Genomic DNA, 20,541 nt, shown 5'->3' with positions numbered 1-20,541 from the left:
ACGTAGAAAGCAATAAAAATGACTTCTGCTAATTTTCTAATATTAGCAACAGCAATGTTTTATGCTAGGGGACCATGGGACTTAGAATTGTTTTAAAGGTGTCTGAAAAATAAGTTAGAAAGCTTTTGTACTCAAAAACCCCACATTTTCATTTAAAGGCAAAGCAAGTTTCTGGACTGCTTTTTTAACAACTCCAGTAAATCCTTCTACAGGGTCAACAACTCTAGGTTAGACCTGACAGGTGAAAATAATAATAGAAGAGTGGTACAGTATTGTACAAGAGGAGAGATAAAGAGTCTTTTTTTTTATTATTCTTTAAAGAACAAATTTAGAGATTTCTCAGTAAAACCTGCTTCTTCATAGCATGCAGAGTCTCCACATCTAAACAGAATGTCTTCTAGCTGTGAACTATTTAGAGGTCTTTTTTTTCCAGTACCTTCAGAGAAAGGAGATAAACTACTACTGCATACTGACATTCAAGACACTGGGCTGACAGAAGGCAACTAAAGACGTAGACGAGCTCACAATGTACAACAACTGTAGTTACCAAAGAGCTCTCCACTGGGATAAATCAAGCTCTTGTTACCTAAGTATCACAGAGAGAAACGAACAGTGTGATGATTAAAAGATAAAGCATGTTCTGGCCCAGAATGGCAGGATATTAGCACAAAGTGACTGTTTCCATGCTGAGAATTGCTCTCGACAAAATCTGTTGACTGTAGCTAAAAAACACTGTTCATTTCTTAAGAAAAAACACATGTAGTGCTGGCTAGTACCAACCATTCCCTGTTAGTTTCCTCTCAAATTCTCCTCTTTGCATAAACCTTTCAAAGGGTACAAATGTAAGTAAGTAATTTTCAAAGTACCATGGTAAATATCTTGGAGGGATCCCCCACCGCAGTACTCCATGCATATCCACAGCTTTTCACGGCTACCAAAAAAAAAGTTAAAACACAGACATCAGAAGCTGATTGATCTGTATGCGGAACACAATTAATAATGATTATTTAAATTATTTTCTATTGGTCTTGATCGCTCTTTGTTAAAGACATACACTAATACGTGACTAGCAGTTACATGCTTTGCATGTTATTAAAAATCTCAATATAAATTCTCACCTATCAAAATGAAAATTTTATGCCAAAATCACTGAGAAGCTTTTAACTGTTATCAGACCTAAAAGATGTTGCTTTAACCCTGACCTCTTAACTGCAAGGAATAATGTGATTAAGGAACACTTGAGGTTTACCTTCTAGCAGCAAGAGTACATTAGATAAGCATGCTACACTCAGTTTCAATCTGAAATTGAAATTACCTAATTGTATCTAAAAAAATTCCTCACAACCTCCAAAAGGAGTGTTGGGGATTTAGAAATCCAGCTATTTTCCAGCTGAAGTCCACTTGGGCTGTACAAATTACTTAAAAAAATGCAGTCCTCCATGAAATCCAAAGACGAAGCTGTGTAGAAAAAGACCAAATTGGCAAAGTGGTGATATATATTCCCACAGAGCCAATTGATAAATGGCATTGTTCCACAGAAATGGAAAATATTCCCCAACTTTCTGTATAACATTTAACGTGTGCACTTGAAGACGTGGCCAGCTGGCATCACCTTGCTCTCAGTACGTCGCATCTGTCGCACCAGAGCTATGAAAAATGTTATTACCAGCAGCCCAGATTTAGTGTGTTTTGCTCTTACAACTCACTGGCTATCCTTGCACAGCACACAATACTGCCATTAAATAAAATACCTAAAAGCAATTCTACTCTAGATAAACAGTGAGCTTGCTTTATATTAGAAGTGATAAATGTTTAAAATCTGCCCAGCAAGAGAGCAGGATTGGATATGTTGCAAGAGTCTCTAAGGGAAAAGTTTCTTTCTGTTCCTAGTGATAAAAATATTCCAGCCTTTTGGCCAGCAGAGAAAACAAAGTATTAGTCACTTTTTTTTTTTCTTTTTTTCTTTTTTTCTTTTTTTTTTTTTTTTTTTAAGCCAGATGGGAACTGAAGGGAATTCAGCATAGAGAAGACAATGAGAACAATGAGAGAGGATATAAGTAATAAACCAGACTGAGATTGTCTCAGGAAAGAACCAGACGAAATGTAGGTAATACAGTGGGGTTTACCTGAGATAGCTCCCAAAATAGGCGACTATGTTGCAGTGTTTGCATTCTTTAACCATATATATTTCTTGCTGTATCAATGAAAAGTCATCTCCTGAAAAACAGGAAACAATCACAGTTACATCACACAAAGCTGAACTTTGAAAGAGACCTCAGTGTGTACGACGCTCGTAAAAACAAGCCAAGGGCTTGGATAACTGCAGCAGCCCCTTCATGGCTCCCAGGCCCACCCAGCTCCTCCAGACACGGTGTCTGCAGCATGAGGGTCCCGAACACAGACTGAAATATTGCAGCAATGTAACTCCAGAGTCCCCCAGCTGAAACCGAGAGAAAACAGGCACCGTAGGCTCGCCATTAAAAATCTTTCATTTCAAAATGCCTCTGAGGCAGCATACGGCCTGCACGCCCACTCGGCCACCGCTGACTCAGAAGAGAAGCACAGAGCCCGCACCACCGGCTGCCTCGTCGTGAGAGCAGTTTTTGATTAGGACAGCTACATAAGCACATTTACACATTCTACACAGCCTCTGCAAAAAGAGCCCTGTGCTTAAAAACACATTAGGGACAGCACAATAGCCTAGCATGTTCCTAACACGTTAATTTAAAAGGGTAAAAGCTTGAAAGCTATCCTAAACTCAAAAAGATGTAATTGTATAGCTACAATGAAGGCAAGAAAAATATGGAGCCCTAGGAAAAACACTGGTGTATGTTTATTTAATCCCACAGGCAGAATTTCCACACAGGATCCCGAGCTCAGAGGTGGCAACTCCTCAGGCCCATGCCTCAGAGAAGGCCGAGGGCCGTGTCTGTGGCCTGGCCCCAGAGGCTCTCCCTCCCTGTGAGCAGCGCTTCCCTGCCATCCCATAATGTACTGCCATAATGCCTGCACTGACTGACAGCCTGGCAGCCTGCCTCTGGGGAACAACACCTCAGGAACTGGCCGACCGGGCCCTCACAGGCATCTGCCCGCCTTGTGGTCATGCACACGGGTGTTACTACCTTTGTTCTTCCTTTGGCATGAACAAGACGCCTGTAGCAGCTTGCAGGACACGAAAGACTGCAATTTAGATAAAGGTCTTGGGTTTTAGAGAAAGTGCTGCTTCCGAAAATGTGGCAACTACCATGTCCTCTCATGATTAAAAAAAAAAAAGAGCTTTGTATATTTATTTTCATTTCAAATTTTATTAGTGAAATCTATCTGCTAATATCAAGCCAGGGGTGTGGAAGCAGAAGTACAGCCCTATACCGCTGCCCTTAATTTATGTGATTTTGACAAGTCCAAGAGGTCTCAAGTACTGCTATAAATTCTGTTTGGATCCCCGGTGTGTTTATTCAAGAAGTAACAGCGCGGCTAATAGTCTTAATAACCTCTTTAAAAATCAATGTTTTTATGGGCTGTGCTTCAAGCAACTTCACCGAGCAATGGAGTCACCAAGGAGACCACACCGGAGGGTTTTTAGGCCGGACTTTCCACCCGTGCTGGACAGACCCACAGCCAGCCAGGACTGACGGCCTGCCCCATGGCACTGGAGATCACAGTGCAAATCGTGGCTCTCTACTTACAGACATTCACATTGTGCATAAACGTTTACAGATAGAGAGAAAGAAGTGCCCATTCACTACAATTATTTTCAAGTGATCGCAACCTTTGGGATTTTTACGTAAGAAAATAGCCACAAAACACAAAGGTAGAGAGGGAGGAACACATTTGTACAAACAGAGCCCTGGCTAACTTCAGTAAATCCTCAAGGGCTTCTTGAAGTTGAGTTGTGTGGAGAAAGACTTCACCGGGGAAGGAAAATATTAGTAGAGGAGTTTAAGACAGACTCTTGACATTTGAAATACGAGCAGTTATTTTTTGGGAATAATGAAAAAAGGAAAAGGCAACACAAACTAGGCAATCAAATTTAGCACAGGCTTCACACTGTGCTTTATGGGTTACCTTTCAACTATAGCTTTGCTTGAACTCAAGCACCCTGCCTATAAACAACTGCTATGAACAAAGGGTTGAGTTTGTTCCAGGCGGACTAATCCCTTCTATTTCTGTGATGAATTTCCACAAGGAAACTGGTAAATACTCACAGGTAACTCACTGGAGCATTTTAAAATTAAAGAAGTTTTTCAAGAAAGTCATATGTGAGCAAGAGCGAAAGCAAAAAACCTCCCACCTCACACCAAAGAAGGTACCACCTTTCTCTAATACTGCCAGCTGTCCATGAGTTCAAAGAACTGAATCCCTACTCTTCGAAGTAAAGGATCTTTGGTATGTAGCATTTCAGAATATCTAAACACTGCCTCATGAACTTCATGATCAAGAAGCATTCCTGAAACAGCAAAAAACCTGTAGGTAGCATCTTGACTTGCCCTTCGATAGCACTGTCTAGTGTGGAGTAACAAGAACTGTAACTAATAGGGGAGAAAATGAAGGAAATATGGTGATTTTGTACTAGAAAGAGTGATGGTAGATGAGATAACAACCTTCATGCCCATAAAAGACATCTGTGGAAAAATAAAAACAACAGGAATAATCTATTCTGTTGTTCTAAGATAGGACAATTAGACAGGGGCTTAAATTGCCTTAACCTTCAACCCTTGTACATATGAAAAGTTTCTCCTATGAAAGTGGCGATGAAACACTGAACTCAATGCATGGAAAGCCAAGAAATTTTGCACCAGTGGAAAAAAAAAAACAAAAAACACAAAACCACCAAAGAAGTACCCATCAGGAGTGACTCAGACTGATCCTACCTTTCAGAAGAGGAGATGAACACAGAAAAGGTAACCTCCATGAAAATAAATAAATGGAGAACCTATTAAAAAATGGAGTAACCTACAAAAAAAGGGAATAAAAGAGGGATTTGGAAAAAGGGGCATGGGCTGAATGTGGGCACAGGGCTGACAGAACAGTAACAAACAGACGGAAGAAAGAAGAGACATATCCACGAGAAAAGTCTGGCAAAATACGTAGAAAAAGATTCTGAAAGATCAGACTCAAAGATAGGAGAGAAGATGTATAGTGCTTCAAAGATGACAAAAATGAATTCAAAACAATGGAATTCAGAGTTTCCAGGCAGCTGGAGTATTAATCTTGGCAAGAGATGCTGGAATTGGGCAAATATCCTTGGATAGCATGAAAATAAAAAAGACAGTAAGACTAATTTGTAGAAAATACTTAATCAAGAGGGAGACAGCAAGATAAGAACAGTTAGATCAAAGGTGACAATATATCCATACAAAGAGATTTTCATCTGGTTTAGTCATCAGAGATCGCTTGATGCTAAATAACATGGAATTGGAAAAATGTACTTTTTGTCTACTCACATGTTTGCAATTATGGGCTATGTGGCATGCTGAGCAAAAACGTAGTTTAGGGAGCTGCTGTAAATCACCCCAGCAGCGTGGTGACTCACTGCAGCGCGCTACTATTATGTAATTTTACCTCTCTAATGAGACATGCAGGACACAATGGAGGGTTACAATGGAATATTCTCCCCCGATCAGGGTCCGTGGTCGAGGCCGCTCGGCTCGGCACAATGAGCCGCCTGTCCGCCAGCACAGCTGGTGGGGAGGACGACTACTGCAACTTGCAGCCCCATCCTCTCGCGTTGCAAGCAGATCAATTTCAGAAGCTTAACAAAGTAAAGATTAGTAAATTCGCGATAAATCTGTATTTAAGCAAGAGATCGCTGACAAAACTGATGGTCCATTAACACTCGTGAGTTACTCTGTTTGCAGACACTTCTCACCTGGTACTGGATGTCCTGCCAAGTTCCCTTAAATGTGCAGCCTGGGTTTACATGCCCCACTCTGCAGCATGGGAAGGACCTGATGGCTCTACTGCCTTTCATGCAGCACTGTTAGGTCCTCTGAGCACGCCTGACCTTGGTGGTTTGCAAGCAAGTTTGTTCCTGATCTTATTTTCATGGGCTCCACTGACTGTTTTGCGTGGGCCCATCCTGCAAAAAAGACCCAGGGTCACCCCTCACATCTCCTCCTGGGTCAGCTGAGATCCACTTTATTGTCCAGGAGGCTCCTCAGGGGAGAATTTCAGAGCTATTGTTGTAAATTGGTTTCTTTAGCATTACTTCAGAGCTGCAGCACAGGGCTGATACCAAGAGGGAACAGAGGGAGGGACAGGCAGGCAGTGCCCAGGCCTTGCATGCAACTGGGAGGAGAGAACTGACGGCATTTGGAGATGCTGATGGTGTCGTGAAGGGTGGGACAGCAGTGATTACAGAGAGACAGAGCAGACCTCCGTGGTACCAACCTGCTGGGCAGTACTGTATGCTCCTGGCCGCCCAAATGTGCTTGACAGGCACGCCAGGCTGCCTGGCAGGAGGCGCGATGGGTGCTCACAAGCTGGCTCCAGCAGCCTCCCCTGGAGGCTTCACTGTACATACCTGGGACTTCCATCACAATATTTAAATTAGACAAAGTGGGATGCCATTAGTAACGAGACCAGGTGAACACCACTGTTAGCAGAAGCAGCTACTGCTGCACCTGGGACCGTGTCTCATTTTCTTCTTCTTCTTCTTTATTATCATTATTATTTATTTATTTTTATTTTTTATTTCAACAACCTGGGTGCCAGAACCAGGCCAGAAAGCACCACGGGAATCACTACTTCGCGGAAACCATTCGTCCCAACAGACAAACCTCACAGCCAAGCTGCCATCTGGCACTACTTACAGGTCGTTAGCTCCTCTGTGCTGATTTCCGCATATCCCTGTGCCACCCAGCTCTCAGTCACTCCAAGCCACTTCTCTGAACTTAGTAAGGGTTCAATCTCTGCTGATGAAAGAGGTGGCACCCCCAATATACAGTTTTTTCTTAACACTGAAATTTGTTGCCAGTCTTTTCCCTCCAGCCTAATTAAGTTTAGCTCCTGAGACATTTTCCATTTCCCATTTCTATAGCCTGACACACAACATGACTGAACTCCAGCCCCAAAATATTTTGGGGGAGGTGGAGAGACGCAAGGCATTAGTGTAGCATCCCATCCTATAGCTCTGACACACACAGAAGTCCTGCTTTCTTCCCTGCCTTGCAGACCTGCATTCCTCTTTACCAACCATTTTGAAAACTGTGAACAATCCTTTTAAAGTTTCGTGTCTTTAAGAAGAATAATTCAGATTGCACTCAAGCATCCGAGCTGTTTTAGCCATACGTCTTTTCTTGGGCTTCAGGGAAACCTGCAGTCTGACTGAAAGAATTTAGATTCCCAAACCCTGAAGCTGAGAAACTTGATTCCAAGTAGGATACAACTATTTGGAAACAGCGATGTTTCCACCAGCAGATTTCATTGCCAGGCATCTCAGCTCCTGACTGCTGAGGGCTGATGGTACTGATTAGCTCTCGATTGATGCAAAATATAACTGATGGCAAAGCGCTGCCACAGCAGCACGAGCTTGGCAGCACGCAGCACATGAATGTTCAGTGACTGCTCCAACGCCAGAACCAATTTCCCTGCTTATACTCTCTTTTCCCCTGCGTGGTCCTAGTTACAAGCAGCCATGTCAACAGATAACCTGTGCTCCTATGTCGAATGTTTTCATCTCCCTCCCTCTCTCCTTGTCTTCTGTACTTACTGCCTGGGACCACGAGCTCACCCACTCTGGGTACACACATTTCTGCAGGAAGAACAGCAGGTTATAAACGCATTAGAAGCAGGCAAAGCAAAATCGGACCACTCTCCAAGAAGTTAAATATCATTAAAATGCTGGGCACTCTGCATTAAGAGACCACGCTGTCTCTGTTTTGCTTTGGGTACGCTCCAGGAGCGGGCTGAGCAGCTGTGCGAGGCGGCAGCAGTACCACTCGGCACATGGCACAGCACAAGGCAGCGACGTCCAGCCTTTAGCAGCTCCAGAGCATTTGGAAAGGCAGGCGTTGGGCTCAGACAGATGCAGTGGCGGTGGAATGAGCCGTGCTTCGACTTCTTCCAGGTGTCCCCAGGGTATGGTGATGCCAGCTTGATGCCACGGGAGTTTGCAGCCAGCAAAGGAGCTCAGGAACGGGTTAGCGAGGGCTTCTGGCAGCGTCTGACAGTTCAGCATGTAAAACCTGTGTGTAGTTAAACCATCACACACACCAGACATGATCCCAACCCAACCAGGTTCCACACCACGAGGCAGTGAAGGTGAAAGGGGTAACCAGGAGTTATTTCCATATTTCTTCAGCTCCCGGAGCTTGTAACAATGGTTTGAGCCCTGCAGGCTTAGCTCACATAAGCCTCAGGCTTGTTTTCCTCCACAGTTCATAGCATCTCTAGGGAATTCATCACACAGAGCATGAGGCTGCACTGCTGCAGCACCCCTCTTAGTCCAGCAAGGCCCTGGAGTGTCCCACAGCTCCCCTGTGGTTGTGGTCCAGAGGGGACAGACCCTGACCCGACTCAGCCCGAAGGCTGTGCTCGTACGTGGAACACGAAGCTCCACATCTGAACCACGAGATACCAAAGGTAATGAACCAAATCCAGCTGTGAATGTCCCGAGCACAAAGCTACACGGAGCTGGCTGACTATTTTCCCTCGTACAGACACCCTTCAACAGCTCCACGCATGGATTAAGATCCAACTAGAAACACGTAACCGGCTACTTCTGGCTCCTACAGAGATCTCACACAGAAAACACTCACTGAACCCAACGAAAACCACAAACGAGATCCTTCTGTAATCTTGCACTACAGCTCACCACCAGCCCTTAAAGCATCAAAGGCTTCCGAGGTCACTATTTATCATTCTGACAGTATTTACACGAGGCGTCTCGTAATTTTAAAATATTTCGGTTCTTACATTTTCCCAGGGAGAAAATTCGGTGGAGTAAAGCTACCCTGGCAAATAGTTATCTCTTTGTATTGACTGCCTTCTCGATTCATCTGCTAAACCCATAGAAGGAAGTGGCTTTAGTGTTTCAGATGGTTTTGGCTTCCACGCTGCTGAGTACAGTTGGATTAGTTTCTGAAATAGAATTGGCTCCCAAATTATTTGAAGCATTTGTACTCGGTGAATGCTGGGAAATGTCATTAGCGTGCCATAATACTTTTGCCTAATGCTCTCCAAAGGCTATGCCAAAAAAGTGAAAAACACTGTCTATTTCGATCCTAACAGCACAGCTTAAGGAACTGTGGTAGCAGAGCTCGCACACTGCCCAAAAATTCAAGTAAGCTGACGACAGTAACCTTCTATGTAGGGAGCTTATGTCTTTTGTCCAGAGAGCAGACAAAGGAAGGCAACAGCAGATGAAATTAAAGCGGTCATACTGGGGTCTCGGTCGTGAGTTTGAGTCTCCCAACTCATTTAATCCCTCATCTGCTGCAGGTAGTAACAGGATCAAGCCACAGCTCACCCACACTCGCCGTTTCAGCAGTTTTGCTGGGTCTCCCAAAGCGCTGCCATCGTACTGCGTGATGTTTCCTGCAGCTTGAACTCAACACATTGCTCACCTCCTTGCTTCAGAGGCTTTTGTCTTCTGCTCCCAGTCACCCGTCGATGTATTACACTAGCATTGGGTTTGGAGATTTATTTTTCCATCTCCAAATTAACTCCCCATCCGTGAAGCAGCCTTCCACTCCCCTCCCAAAGATGCTGTACCTAACTCGAAGAGAGCCACAGGCCTGTTTCCCTGGTGACTAATTTATGGAATTTATCACGAATCTTTTGCTCATTGTGCCCTGCAGTCTGGCAGGAGCTCGTACTGGCTGCACCAACTTCTAACACTGACCTGATCTGCAGGCACAGCCCAAAAATCCTTAAAATTAATTTGAATGTTGAAGACAAACTCTCACAAGGTGCAGCTGGTTTTTATTTATTTTTTTATTTATTATTATTGTTTTTAATCTGGGAGACTTTGAACAGCTGTGTCTTCCTGTCCAGCGAAGACAGTAAGCTGCTACCATCGAGCTACCCCACAGAGGCAGCAGACATCCTAGAGCACCAAACGTAAATAAATAAATGCTGTGAACCCTCCTTAAAAACAAAACAAAAACCCGACAAGATCTCTGCCAAGAGACTGTGGGTGTACATGCTGCGGATGGAGATCAGGCTGGTAAGGTTTTAAAAGACATTAAAAAAAAAAAAAAAAAGACAGCTACCCCAGAAGAAATCACTTCTCTGTGGTAAGTCAGACTAAAAACAGAGTAAAAACTATAAAGATGGGGTCATCAATGCTAATTTTAATGGGGTTCTCAGTAGGGATGACTTGGGGCCAGAGCTTTGCACTTTTCATTGTCGTGTTTAAGCAGGTACAAGCAGAGACTGGGATTACTTACTCAGCTGCCCAAGGTTCGTGCTCTTCCTCTGGCCCCAATAGCAGAGGATTCAGCCTCTGCCTGTGGTCCGTTTTCAAAGCAATTCTTCTCAGTGATGTGGTTTAGTGGAGGAGTTGTTAGTGTTAGGTCAGAGGTTGGACGGGGTGATCTTGGAGGTCTCTTCCAACCTAAATGATTCTGTGAAATTCACAGTAGAACCCGACCTACTTCACTTGCACCAGGTGCAGCAACGTGGAGGCTCAAGGAAGCTTCTCACTACACCAGCAGGAGGTTAATACCATCCTCCTTCCATCATGGGAATACTGCTCTGCCCCACTAAGAGATAAATGTGGTGCCCAGCTCTCCCCAGGCATGGGCTGCAGCACCTCACATCGCTCCTGCGCTGGGTGCACGGCAGCTGAGCAGCCACCACTCATCCCCATGGTCGTATCGCTCCAAGGCAGCAGCTTCAGCTTCTTTCAGAGCCTCCCCACACATCTTCTGCCTTCAGCTTCCCAAACATCTGCTTGGCTGCAGAGCAGATCACGGAACCAACCAGGAGCTGCGCTGAGTCAGAAACGGGGCCTTGAGCTTCCAGTCGAGGGTGCCAAGGAAGCATTACAAACAGACCACACAGAGATGCTTTCCCCAAACGCTCTCCCCCCACCTCCAGAGACCGATGGCTCAGAAAAATCTCTCGGTCGTAGATGGGATCTTTGTATTTAACCGTCCTCCATCTATTTTTCTCCCGTGCAAATTTGTGCAGTTGTTTTTTTGCACCTATGTAAACACAGCTTCATACAATGAGGAGTTTCGCAGATGTGCAGAGAGAAAACTGGACACTTTCTGACTGCCTCCAAAACCCTGGGACACAGTCGCAGGGGGACAGGATGAAGCAAGTAGGGCCAAGAGAACCATCCTGAACCACTGCAACGTTTCAGTTCCTGACAGCAATCCCCAAACAAGACGGGAAGCCACGCTGTGCACAGCACCAAACAATGACAGGGAAAATTCAGCTCTGCTCCAAAGAGGTTGCCAGCTCACAGGACCCACCAGTAGAAGACTTGAAGGGACCAGATGGAGTCAGAGCAGCTTGCAAGGTGCTGCTAGCAGGAGGTGAGGCCACACCTGAGGTTTTGCCCACTGACCACCACTCCTGAGGTCGTACAATCATGAATTCTGGTGTGGGTAAGTGGGTTCAGAGATGAAGGCCGTTTATTTAACCACAGCCACTGACATCCGAACCACACTGAGTGCATGAAGCTGAACTTGCAGAAGACCTTGCTGAGTCTCAAAGAAGAGAGTTGCGAAGAATGTGGCAGTGTTCTGGGGTCCCTTTGTCACCAACGTGGCCTGGCTGCTCTTTAGTGGTTACCTATGTTATGTTTCCACAAAAGGAGGGAAAAAAAAGCTAAAGAATCAAGCTGAACCTTTTGTTCTAATTTATTTGTTCACTCGAATTTTTCAAATTCTTCCAGTTGAAGAAACTGTTCTGATTTCACTAACTTTTAACTGTTAAAAAAATTAGCAAACAAAAACAAAACAAGAGCTGTGCTTTTCAACCCAAGTCAATAGAACCACGTAACTCCACCCAAACGGGACAATGGGTTTTCTTAAGCAAGAAAGCAAAAAACAATGCATCCACCTCAAGTTGTTATCAGTATACTGACGCTGCAAGACCCCCATCAAAACGACAGACCCTTAACCTGTCCTGTCGCACCACCACCACCGATGCTGGAGTTCAGGGACCGGAGACATTTCAGAGTTGGTCTTCAAACCCCCAGATCACAGCAGACAGGTTGGTAGGACCTCCAGAGTCCTCTGCTCCAGTTTTCTTCTCCAAGCAGGGCTGGCTGCATTGCCAGGCCATGTCCACTCAACTTCTAAGACTCCTCCAGGATGCAGATCCCACCACCACTTCTCAGGGCCCTGTCCCAGAGCACAAGCGCTCTCCTCGTGAAGAGTTTTTCCCATTTCCAGCTGGAATCTCCCTTGCTTGTGCCTGCTCTTCACCGGGCATCTTCCGCATGTCTCCAGTGGAACATGGTGGTGAGATCCCTCTTCACTCTTCTTGTCTCCAGAACAAAAACCACATGGCTCCATCAGCCTCTCCTGTGTCAATTCTCTTTCCATATTTTCCTCCACTTCCTAAAGAGTCTGCATTCGTTGTCTGTAGCATGCCAGCCACAAGTTATCCCATCGTGTCTCCAGAAATCCTACTACTTCCTAGCTCTGTGACTATAGGTTAATTTCCAGTGTCACTTAATTGCTTCATAAACGACATGGTACTACGTGAGCACTGGGAAAGTCTCCCTCATCCCCTGTCCCAGAGCCACCCTGAATGGGCACAGCACAGGAGTTCAGGCAAGGAATGGCTATGGGGAAACTCAGGTAGTAAACAGATGCAGAAGAGGACTTCATTAAAGAGGGATTTGAAAGGTATTCCAGTGAACAAGTAATGACAGGTTACTTCTTCAAGCAAATACATGATCCCCAGGTGGGACAGATAAAAAGCTCCTTGCCTCATTTCCACTGAAGACTTAATGTCTGATTTCAGCTCTCTGTGCAGGACTCAGATTAGGCTTCAGCTCAGTGAGTTTCCTGGGTAGCAAGTGAGCTCTTTTAGGAGAAGTGAGAAAACGTATGGGGAAACAATAGCCATCCTCTCAATACAGGTGAGAAAAAAGACAACCCATTACGAAGCAGAAGGCATTGTTTTTTCCCAAGGCACCTTTGGCGAGCATTAGCATCATTGCTTGGTCTCTTTCCCCTCCCAGCTCCCTATTCTTTCAGGGCTCACAATCTACCATCTGTCCTAAATCTTCTCTTTGTACTGACAACACATTGTAACTGCAACTTTTTATGAAACAATGATAAGGCAGATAAGAACAAACAAGGAAATAGTGAGCAGGACATAACCGAGAGTGGTAACACATCCTGCAGAGCTTCCTGTCATCTAACCACTGAAACAGCAAAAAAAAAAACCAACAAAAAAAACACACCTCTTTTGTCTGGAGCTTTGCAGCTATGAAAAAATAAACATGTGAGAAAACTGAAAATGCAATCCCAAAATACAGAAAAGAAGGCAAAACTTACCAGGCTCTAACTTGATTATTTTTACAGCAGCCAGTTCTCCGGTATGAAGATTTCTAGCCTGCAATAAGAGAGTTAAGACACATTCAATTACACTGCAAAGGTTTCTCACGAAGTCTTACCAGGTATGAAAAGATACGCTGTGATGTAACGTGCTACAAATATGGCACAATGCAATTAGCTGAGAGCGACCTGGGCGAGGATTATCTGGTCTTAGTATTAGCACAGCAACAACCTCGTTGGAGTTTGAAGAGTTACTGGCAGCTCTTTGCAGAGCTTTAAAAAACCCCAAGCAGCTACTTGTCACAGAATGAGAGTTCATGCCTCTAAAACACTGTTTTTAAGGGTTGTTGAGTCTGAGCAGTGCCTTGCCCGTGCTCACTGGGGTGGTACAGAAGAGCTGTGCTGCAAGGCAGGCTGCCAGAGCACGCACTGCTCAACCACCACCTCGTGGGCGAAACCTCCGTGCAGTCTGGAAGTGAAACCGGTGGGTAGCAAGAGAGCAGCACCACGGATGCAACACGGATGAGTCTCAGTTCCCTGGGAACAACCTGACCCTTACACTCTTCCAGTGGACCCACGACCCTGTAGATGAAGGGGTACAGAGCTCAAGTTCAAGCTTCACACCACACCTGCAGGGAGCACTTCTGTAAGCTTCACCCCAAGAATTCAGTGCTGGAGGAAAATGCTACAGGAACCTCAGATACGGAAAGTTTCAAGAGGGGCTTCCATTAACACTGTTAACTCTGGTAAAATGAGCTCTAAATCACTTAGGCACCGTCACCAGAGCTAAGCTGCAGTGTTGTTGACACACAACCTAATCCAATTAGGGACTGTGGCATTCCCTTTTTGCTGAGCATCCGAAAGTTACAGGAGCCTACACCCAACTCTTTTCTTCTTACCACAACAAACACGCAGAGTCTGCTGCATATAAAATCCGGTTAAAAGGTAGGCTGGAGAAAATCTGGGGAAAAACTGGGGGAGGTGAAACTGATCTAGGTAAGTATTTAGGATGAGGACGCAAAGCAAATTTGCCCCTGTGGGTTGAGGTGGAGAAAGCCACTACAGAGCAGAACTCTTTTCTTGCTTACGGACAAGAAAAAGTCTTTATTTGCCAACAGGGAGAGCAAGAACTTGGAAGATGAACCTCTTGCTTTTGTCAACACTTAGTGAAGCTTCCAAATCAGGAATGGCTTCCCAACTGCCAGGAAAAAAAATAAAAAATAATAATTATTGGCCCATGTGAAGTCCTGTAGTGCTCAGGCAAGTGGTGGCTGTTGAAATGTATGCTAGGGACACAGGAAAATACGACAGCTGAAGACAGAGAGAACCTGAACAACCGCAACAGGATGGAACAACTCAAGCAAATCACTGAACACAGGAACAGGTATCTGCTAACCACAAAGAAAATCTTTACCACTTCTCAAAGTACCTTCCTACCAGAGATGCTTTGAAGACCACAGCATTTGCATCCCTCAGCATCCAGGAGGAGCATACAGCCAAGCGTGGACAGAGGGTTTAGGGTTTCTTGGGTGCTGTTACACCAAATTACCAGTAAAAAAAAACATAAAGGTTCCTATAAGAGACCAAGAACACAGCCTCTCTCACTGAAGTCAGGGAACCTCAACTGTCCATCCTCTATCCTCTTGCCTGCTGAGCAGCCAAGATATTTGGATAAAGGGGGCTGCACCGTGTAGCGATCACCTGCATCTCAGAAACACGGGGAAGACTGCATTCCCTCCTGATGTTCCTCTTCCACACAAGCAGTAGCTGTCACTGCTACTGTTATGAAGCCTGAAAAAACGGATGGGGTTTGCCAAAGGTCTCTGGTACGCAGGCTGCTTGGCTGGGCCCCGAGGGCTCGGGCCAGAGGCTGCTGCAGTTGCTGGCTGGCAGCTGGTGCCCAGCACAGACCTCGCAGCTCCACCAACCCCTGTCCTGCTGCTGCCAGTGCTGCCACCGAGCGCTTGCACATGACCTACGGACAGAACACAAAATTGTTTCGGTTTTCAGCCGTCGAACTTTGCCGGAATGGAAAGCTGGTCACCAGGTTGGCGTTTATGAGCTGAACACGTCAGGTTTACCACAGAACCATGAAGGTTGGAAGAGACCTGCAAGATCACCTGCTCACTGTGAGGTCCCTGTTTGGATGCTCACAGGTGCAGGAATGGCATTAGGTGTTCTGTCTAGCCAGCCGTGTCGCAAGCATGCAGCAAATTACCCAAAGTGGCTTTCCCAGGAGACAGCCGCCTGCCGTAAGCGCGACTGACGGCTGTTATTTCACCTTCGATTGCACCCGCTTTACACCGGTACCTACGTTTCTCTCTGCTGTCACCTCCTGTTTTTTTTTAAAGCTTTCTCTTCCATGCCTGTCAGCTGAAAACTTCATCAATAATGAAGCACTGCGTATCATGAAAAATGTACGATGGTGAAGGCTAAGAACTGGTTCCCCGTGGTACACAGCTAAATAAGAAAGCTGCCAAATAAGGATCCCTGAAATCATTTTAAGACACATTTGTTAAAGAAATTCTCAACTTGTTTCCTATGGGTCACGGCAGCCTCATTACTCTGATGTTTTAAAGGGGCTGTGCAGTGCCGAGGAAGTCACGGACAGGAATCGCCCCATCGCCACTGCTGTCTTTGTGACCCAAACGTGGAATTTCACTACGAGTGACATCTGACAAACCTCACTGCTTCCCGTATCCCTGACGTGAAGGATTAATTATTGATCTTCCATTTGTTTTATTGATATACTTCTTCACTGGGTAAAAAAATAGAAGTCAAGCTAAAAAACTGCAGTTTTCCTACTCGTTTTATTTGTTTTTAAAACCTAACAGCAAAATACCTGCCTGCTTCTGCTCCCCTGAAATTTCCTCTGTATTTCAAGTCTTAATTTAAAGTGGTTTAAACCAGGGACCAGGGGAGCTGTTTTACAATATCTGCACGCCAAGTAATCAAGTCCTGCCAATTAACAAATACCTCACTTTGGTACCTGCTGTTTAATATCTCTTATCTATTACTGATACAGCAAGTTATCATGCATCTGCAGTCCTCACGCAGAGATGGCAATGATATTGTGAATGCAGATATTGTGAGTTCAGAAAATTATGCTCTGTGGTTTCATTCTAAGGAATGGAAATTAAAAGGCCAGGATTTTAGCAGAACAATTGCAAAGCTTCAACAGGAACCTTGATCTACACAAGAACGGGACCAGAGCAAGGCTATATTTGAATGAGGGGAGCTACAGAGTTAACCTTATTTTTTTTCTACATCATATACAGCATGTATTTACCAAGAAAGAAGGGCTAAGTGGGCTTTTGGCCACCTCCTCTTCCACTATCTCACACGGGATGAGTGGCAGCATCCCAGCAAGCACAGCTCCTCCACAGTATTTTACTAGCTAAACACTACAGGACAACAGCATGCGATCAAAATAAAACAAAACCTCTTTTCAATGTCTCATTACAGAAATGGAAAGGCCGAGGAACAGGATTAATGCCAGCAGCTTCATGTTAAAACACAATAAGCGTCAACTTTTTTCTCAGTCTATGTCAGCATCTGCCAACGCAAACCACAGACTCGCTCAAGCATACACACAGCTGCAGCAGAGACCAAAGGTTCCTCTAAATTCACGGTCCCATCCCAAACTGCAGATGCTTCAGCAAGTGGTTGAGAACTGACGAGCAAGCTGTGTGTACGATGCTTCCCTCTGCACCCCAAAGAATGCACAGCAGAAGACACATTTTGGGTAGGACACTTTTTATAGCTGATGACCAGAAATAACAGGGAAAACTGCTTTCAGCATCAGTTACACACTGCAGTTTTATTTAAGGCTGTGAACAGGATGATTCCAACCCAGAGGGATTCACAGTACAAAGCTGAGTGGAAATGGACAAAAGCAGGAGAAATATTGCACTTGCACACCTTGGAAGTAAGTTTATGTGCTTGGTTTCCTTATCCAGCCACTTTCTCCTTCAACACCGAGGAAGAGAAGGTTCAGACACCAATATTACGACCTCCAAATCAGCATTTTCAATTTCCATGGTGAAATCTCCTCCTTACTGCTATGTCCTAGCCTGATCTCCAGCCTTGGATCCACCATCCAGTTCCCCAGAAGATCCGTTTGTTCTATGGAGTCTTCATTTAATCTAATCACAACTGCAGCCCCTGTGGCAACCCTCCCACACATCCCCATCTTATTCATTCCTTGCCAAGCTTCACTCATGAGTGACCACAGCGTTTGTCACGTGCTGCCTGCTTCTTCTCAGTTACTGCATGGACCTCCAGAAGGTCCCCTGACCTCCTGCCCAGACATCAAAATGAAAATTTCTCATCTGCTTTCTAGCTTCTGTCTTCTGACACTTATAACTCTTAAGCTTCTCTGCCCTGTTTTGAAATTCCCATTACACTGTACTGTTTTTTTTCTGTATCTCACAGCATCACCAAACCCTGAATCCACCTACCTACAGCTCTGGATGCACATCCACCACCACTCTCAGCCAACTAAGGTGTCCCAAAGAAATCTCTCACCTGGGCTGCTCTAAATCCATGAGAACAGCATCCTTCCTAACAGGCAGGACACGCAGTAAGTATCTTGGCTGTCGTGGAAAAAGAGAATCCAAAATACTATGGAGAAGAAAAAGAATGAGATAAACTAAACCAAAACTACTACATACATACCAGAAGGCAAGAGCAGAGACCTTGAAACAGAGGATGGGCTCTTGAAGATGCCACCACAAGCAGCCCACCTCTGGTGTGAGCACCTGCCACAACGTGGCACCACCACCAGACCCTTCGGCAGCACCTCAGCATTGAGCTTCTTTCCTTTTAATGATCTGGGTTTTACTACTTCTTGTCTGATTCCTCTCCTGTGTGATACACGCGCTCCCATACACATGGCAAATTCTTGTATGCAACCCGTTTCAATCTCTCTGTGCTAGGCTTGAACTGATTGCACCTTCTGCAAAGGTGGCCCTTCCTTCTCAGGATCAGGCCCACGGTTCCTCACTGCTCTTCCCAGCACGCCAGAAGAAACCATCAAGGATCAGGAAGTCCTGAGGCTCTGCATCGTGCTGCAGCCCCCCCAGGCAGACCTGCAGCCAGTCCTCAGAGCCCCACTGTCTCCATCAGGACAGTCACTGGGGTTTCATCCCTTGTAGCTGGTTTTTAGTGAACACACCACTACACATCCACAGGAATCAGTGAGCAGAGGGCAGTTTAGGTTAGGTTTCTGACCTGTCCAGTTTGCCATTTATCTCTCAGGTAAGCAGCAAAAGACACGTTAGAAAAGAATTAGGTCTCGGTGGCGGGCAACCTGCTGGCCTCTAACAGAATCCGAGTTATGTCCTAACGCACAAGTTCAAACAACCTGTCCTCGTGTTTACCGTGATTATCTGCTACAATTTTGCTTACTCCTCTGGTTTACGTAAGCAGCCTGTCTGTTGTAAAAATGCTCTGCAAACAGAGCTGAGGGAGCAAGCTGGGAGAGAATCGGGAAGGCAGAGCAGAAACACCATTAACAAACGGGAAGGAGAAGCTCAAATTTCTGAAACACCACCTCTTTGCCAGCTGAGTTTAACACCTGGACTACAGAGCTAGCTATTCATAAAAAAAGTCTTTTTCTAACCTCTAAATTTCTCACAAAACCCAGCTTAAAAGCAACAAGAGTTCGTCTCCACTGTGTGAGTCCAGAATTGCTGTCTTTCTCAAAAGGCTACTGGGACCTGTGCGGTGCCACACTTCGGAGAGCACTTTTGCAAAAGAAATCAAACTCTTCAAAAGCTCTAAGAAAAAAATAATTAAATTAATTAAAAACTTGCAGCTGAAGGTTAACCCAAGCCAGCACAAAGACCAGCTGTGACAGCTCACTGCTGAACACCATCTCCTGAGCTGCTCACCTGAGCAGCACCTTGCAAAGCAAATAAGTGACTGCCCTTCTGCCAGCACAAATTCAGACCTTGGTGTCAGGATGGTGAAAAGTGAGAGTCAGGTCACGGACCGACCGCAGAGCTCCTCTGCCTGGTCTCCAGCCAAAACCAGTAGATCCCACCACAGCTTTCCAGTTTTAGACTGAGAAAACCTAACTAGAGTACTGGACCGAGTAAAGGCCCTCCTGCTTGGCACTGGGAGCACCTCCGGAACAGATGCTGAACAGATATTTCTCTCCATGCGGGAAGCTCTATGAAAGGATTAAAATTTTAGAAGAAGGCACAGAATGGAATAGCTTTAAGGAAAAAATAATACAAAAAAAAAAAAAAGTGGGACGATTCTACAAAATATTAATGCAAATCATACCGAATGGGTTTGGATCTGTGCCGGGCAGAAACAACTGTTCGGAGTCCCTCCTGCCCTCCAGTTGTCTTTTAAGGTGTGCCAAGGCAGCTCACGTGTCAAGCAGATGTCAATCTAATCCGAGCTGCTAGAAGAAGATACCTAGCAGCAAGTTCTAATTTTCAGGGCTCTCTCTGTTTTAGGAGGCAGGAAGAGCCAAAAGGCAATTGTTCACTCCGCCGTTTTCCAGCTGGGTTTCTAAGATAGAGAGCAGTACCAGGCTCTTTTATAGGGAAAAGGCACAGAGGCTTCCAGAAGCCACTTCTGGAACAGAGACTTTACAGATTCGCCTCTTACAACCATCAGCAGGGTGCTTTTCAGAATCAACCAAAAATAAAGATTCACGTGCTAACTTGCCTTTTCTTTCCTTACACTGCAGCAGCACCACCGAGAGCCACTGCCGTGGATGCCAGAGCAGCATGCTGTTCTCCAAACACAAATATTAGTTCTTCAGGGTGCTCTGCAGACAGACACGACACTCCTCGTTCCTCAGGTGAGCACCGCATGCAAGAGCAAAGCAGGAGCTGACGCTTCGCAGCTGTCTCTGCCCACCTCCACATTTACGGCGCTCGCAATTTTCCCCTCTCTGGAGGAGCAAAAGCCAGAATACACAAAAGTAACAGGGTTTAAATAAATTCCACGTTCAAACCTCAAAGCCAGAGCAGCAGGATCAGTGACTGGCACTCCCAAGCACAGCTGTAATGCAAATAAGGCTCGAACGTATTTACTTTTGCTGGCGGTTGGTGAA

At 45.3% G+C, this 20,541-nt stretch overlaps 1 protein-coding gene across 2 annotated transcripts in view; it reads right to left on the bottom strand.

The window, feature by feature from the left end:
* The window catches only part of MAP4K5 (mitogen-activated protein kinase kinase kinase kinase 5), a 74,358-nt gene that overhangs the window by 33,073 nt on the left and 20,744 nt on the right, over positions 1-20,541 (bottom strand). For both annotated transcript variants that reach the window (XM_084287653.1, XM_084287654.1), the window contains exons 2-4: positions 13,467-13,524; positions 2,127-2,217; positions 867-931 (exon numbers count right to left, since the gene is read on the bottom strand). In XM_084287653.1, the coding sequence (XP_084143779.1) occupies positions 867-931; positions 2,127-2,217; positions 13,467-13,524 (214 nt within the window). The remainder of the gene's footprint in view (positions 1-866; positions 932-2,126; positions 2,218-13,466; positions 13,525-20,541) is intronic.

This window comes from Netta rufina (genome assembly GCF_964035555.1).
Source record: "Netta rufina genome assembly, chromosome: 5".
NCBI lineage: Eukaryota > Metazoa > Chordata > Aves > Anseriformes > Anatidae > Netta > Netta rufina.
The sequence above is the reverse complement of the archived record's forward strand: the minus strand, read 5'-3'. Positions and strand labels throughout refer to the sequence as shown.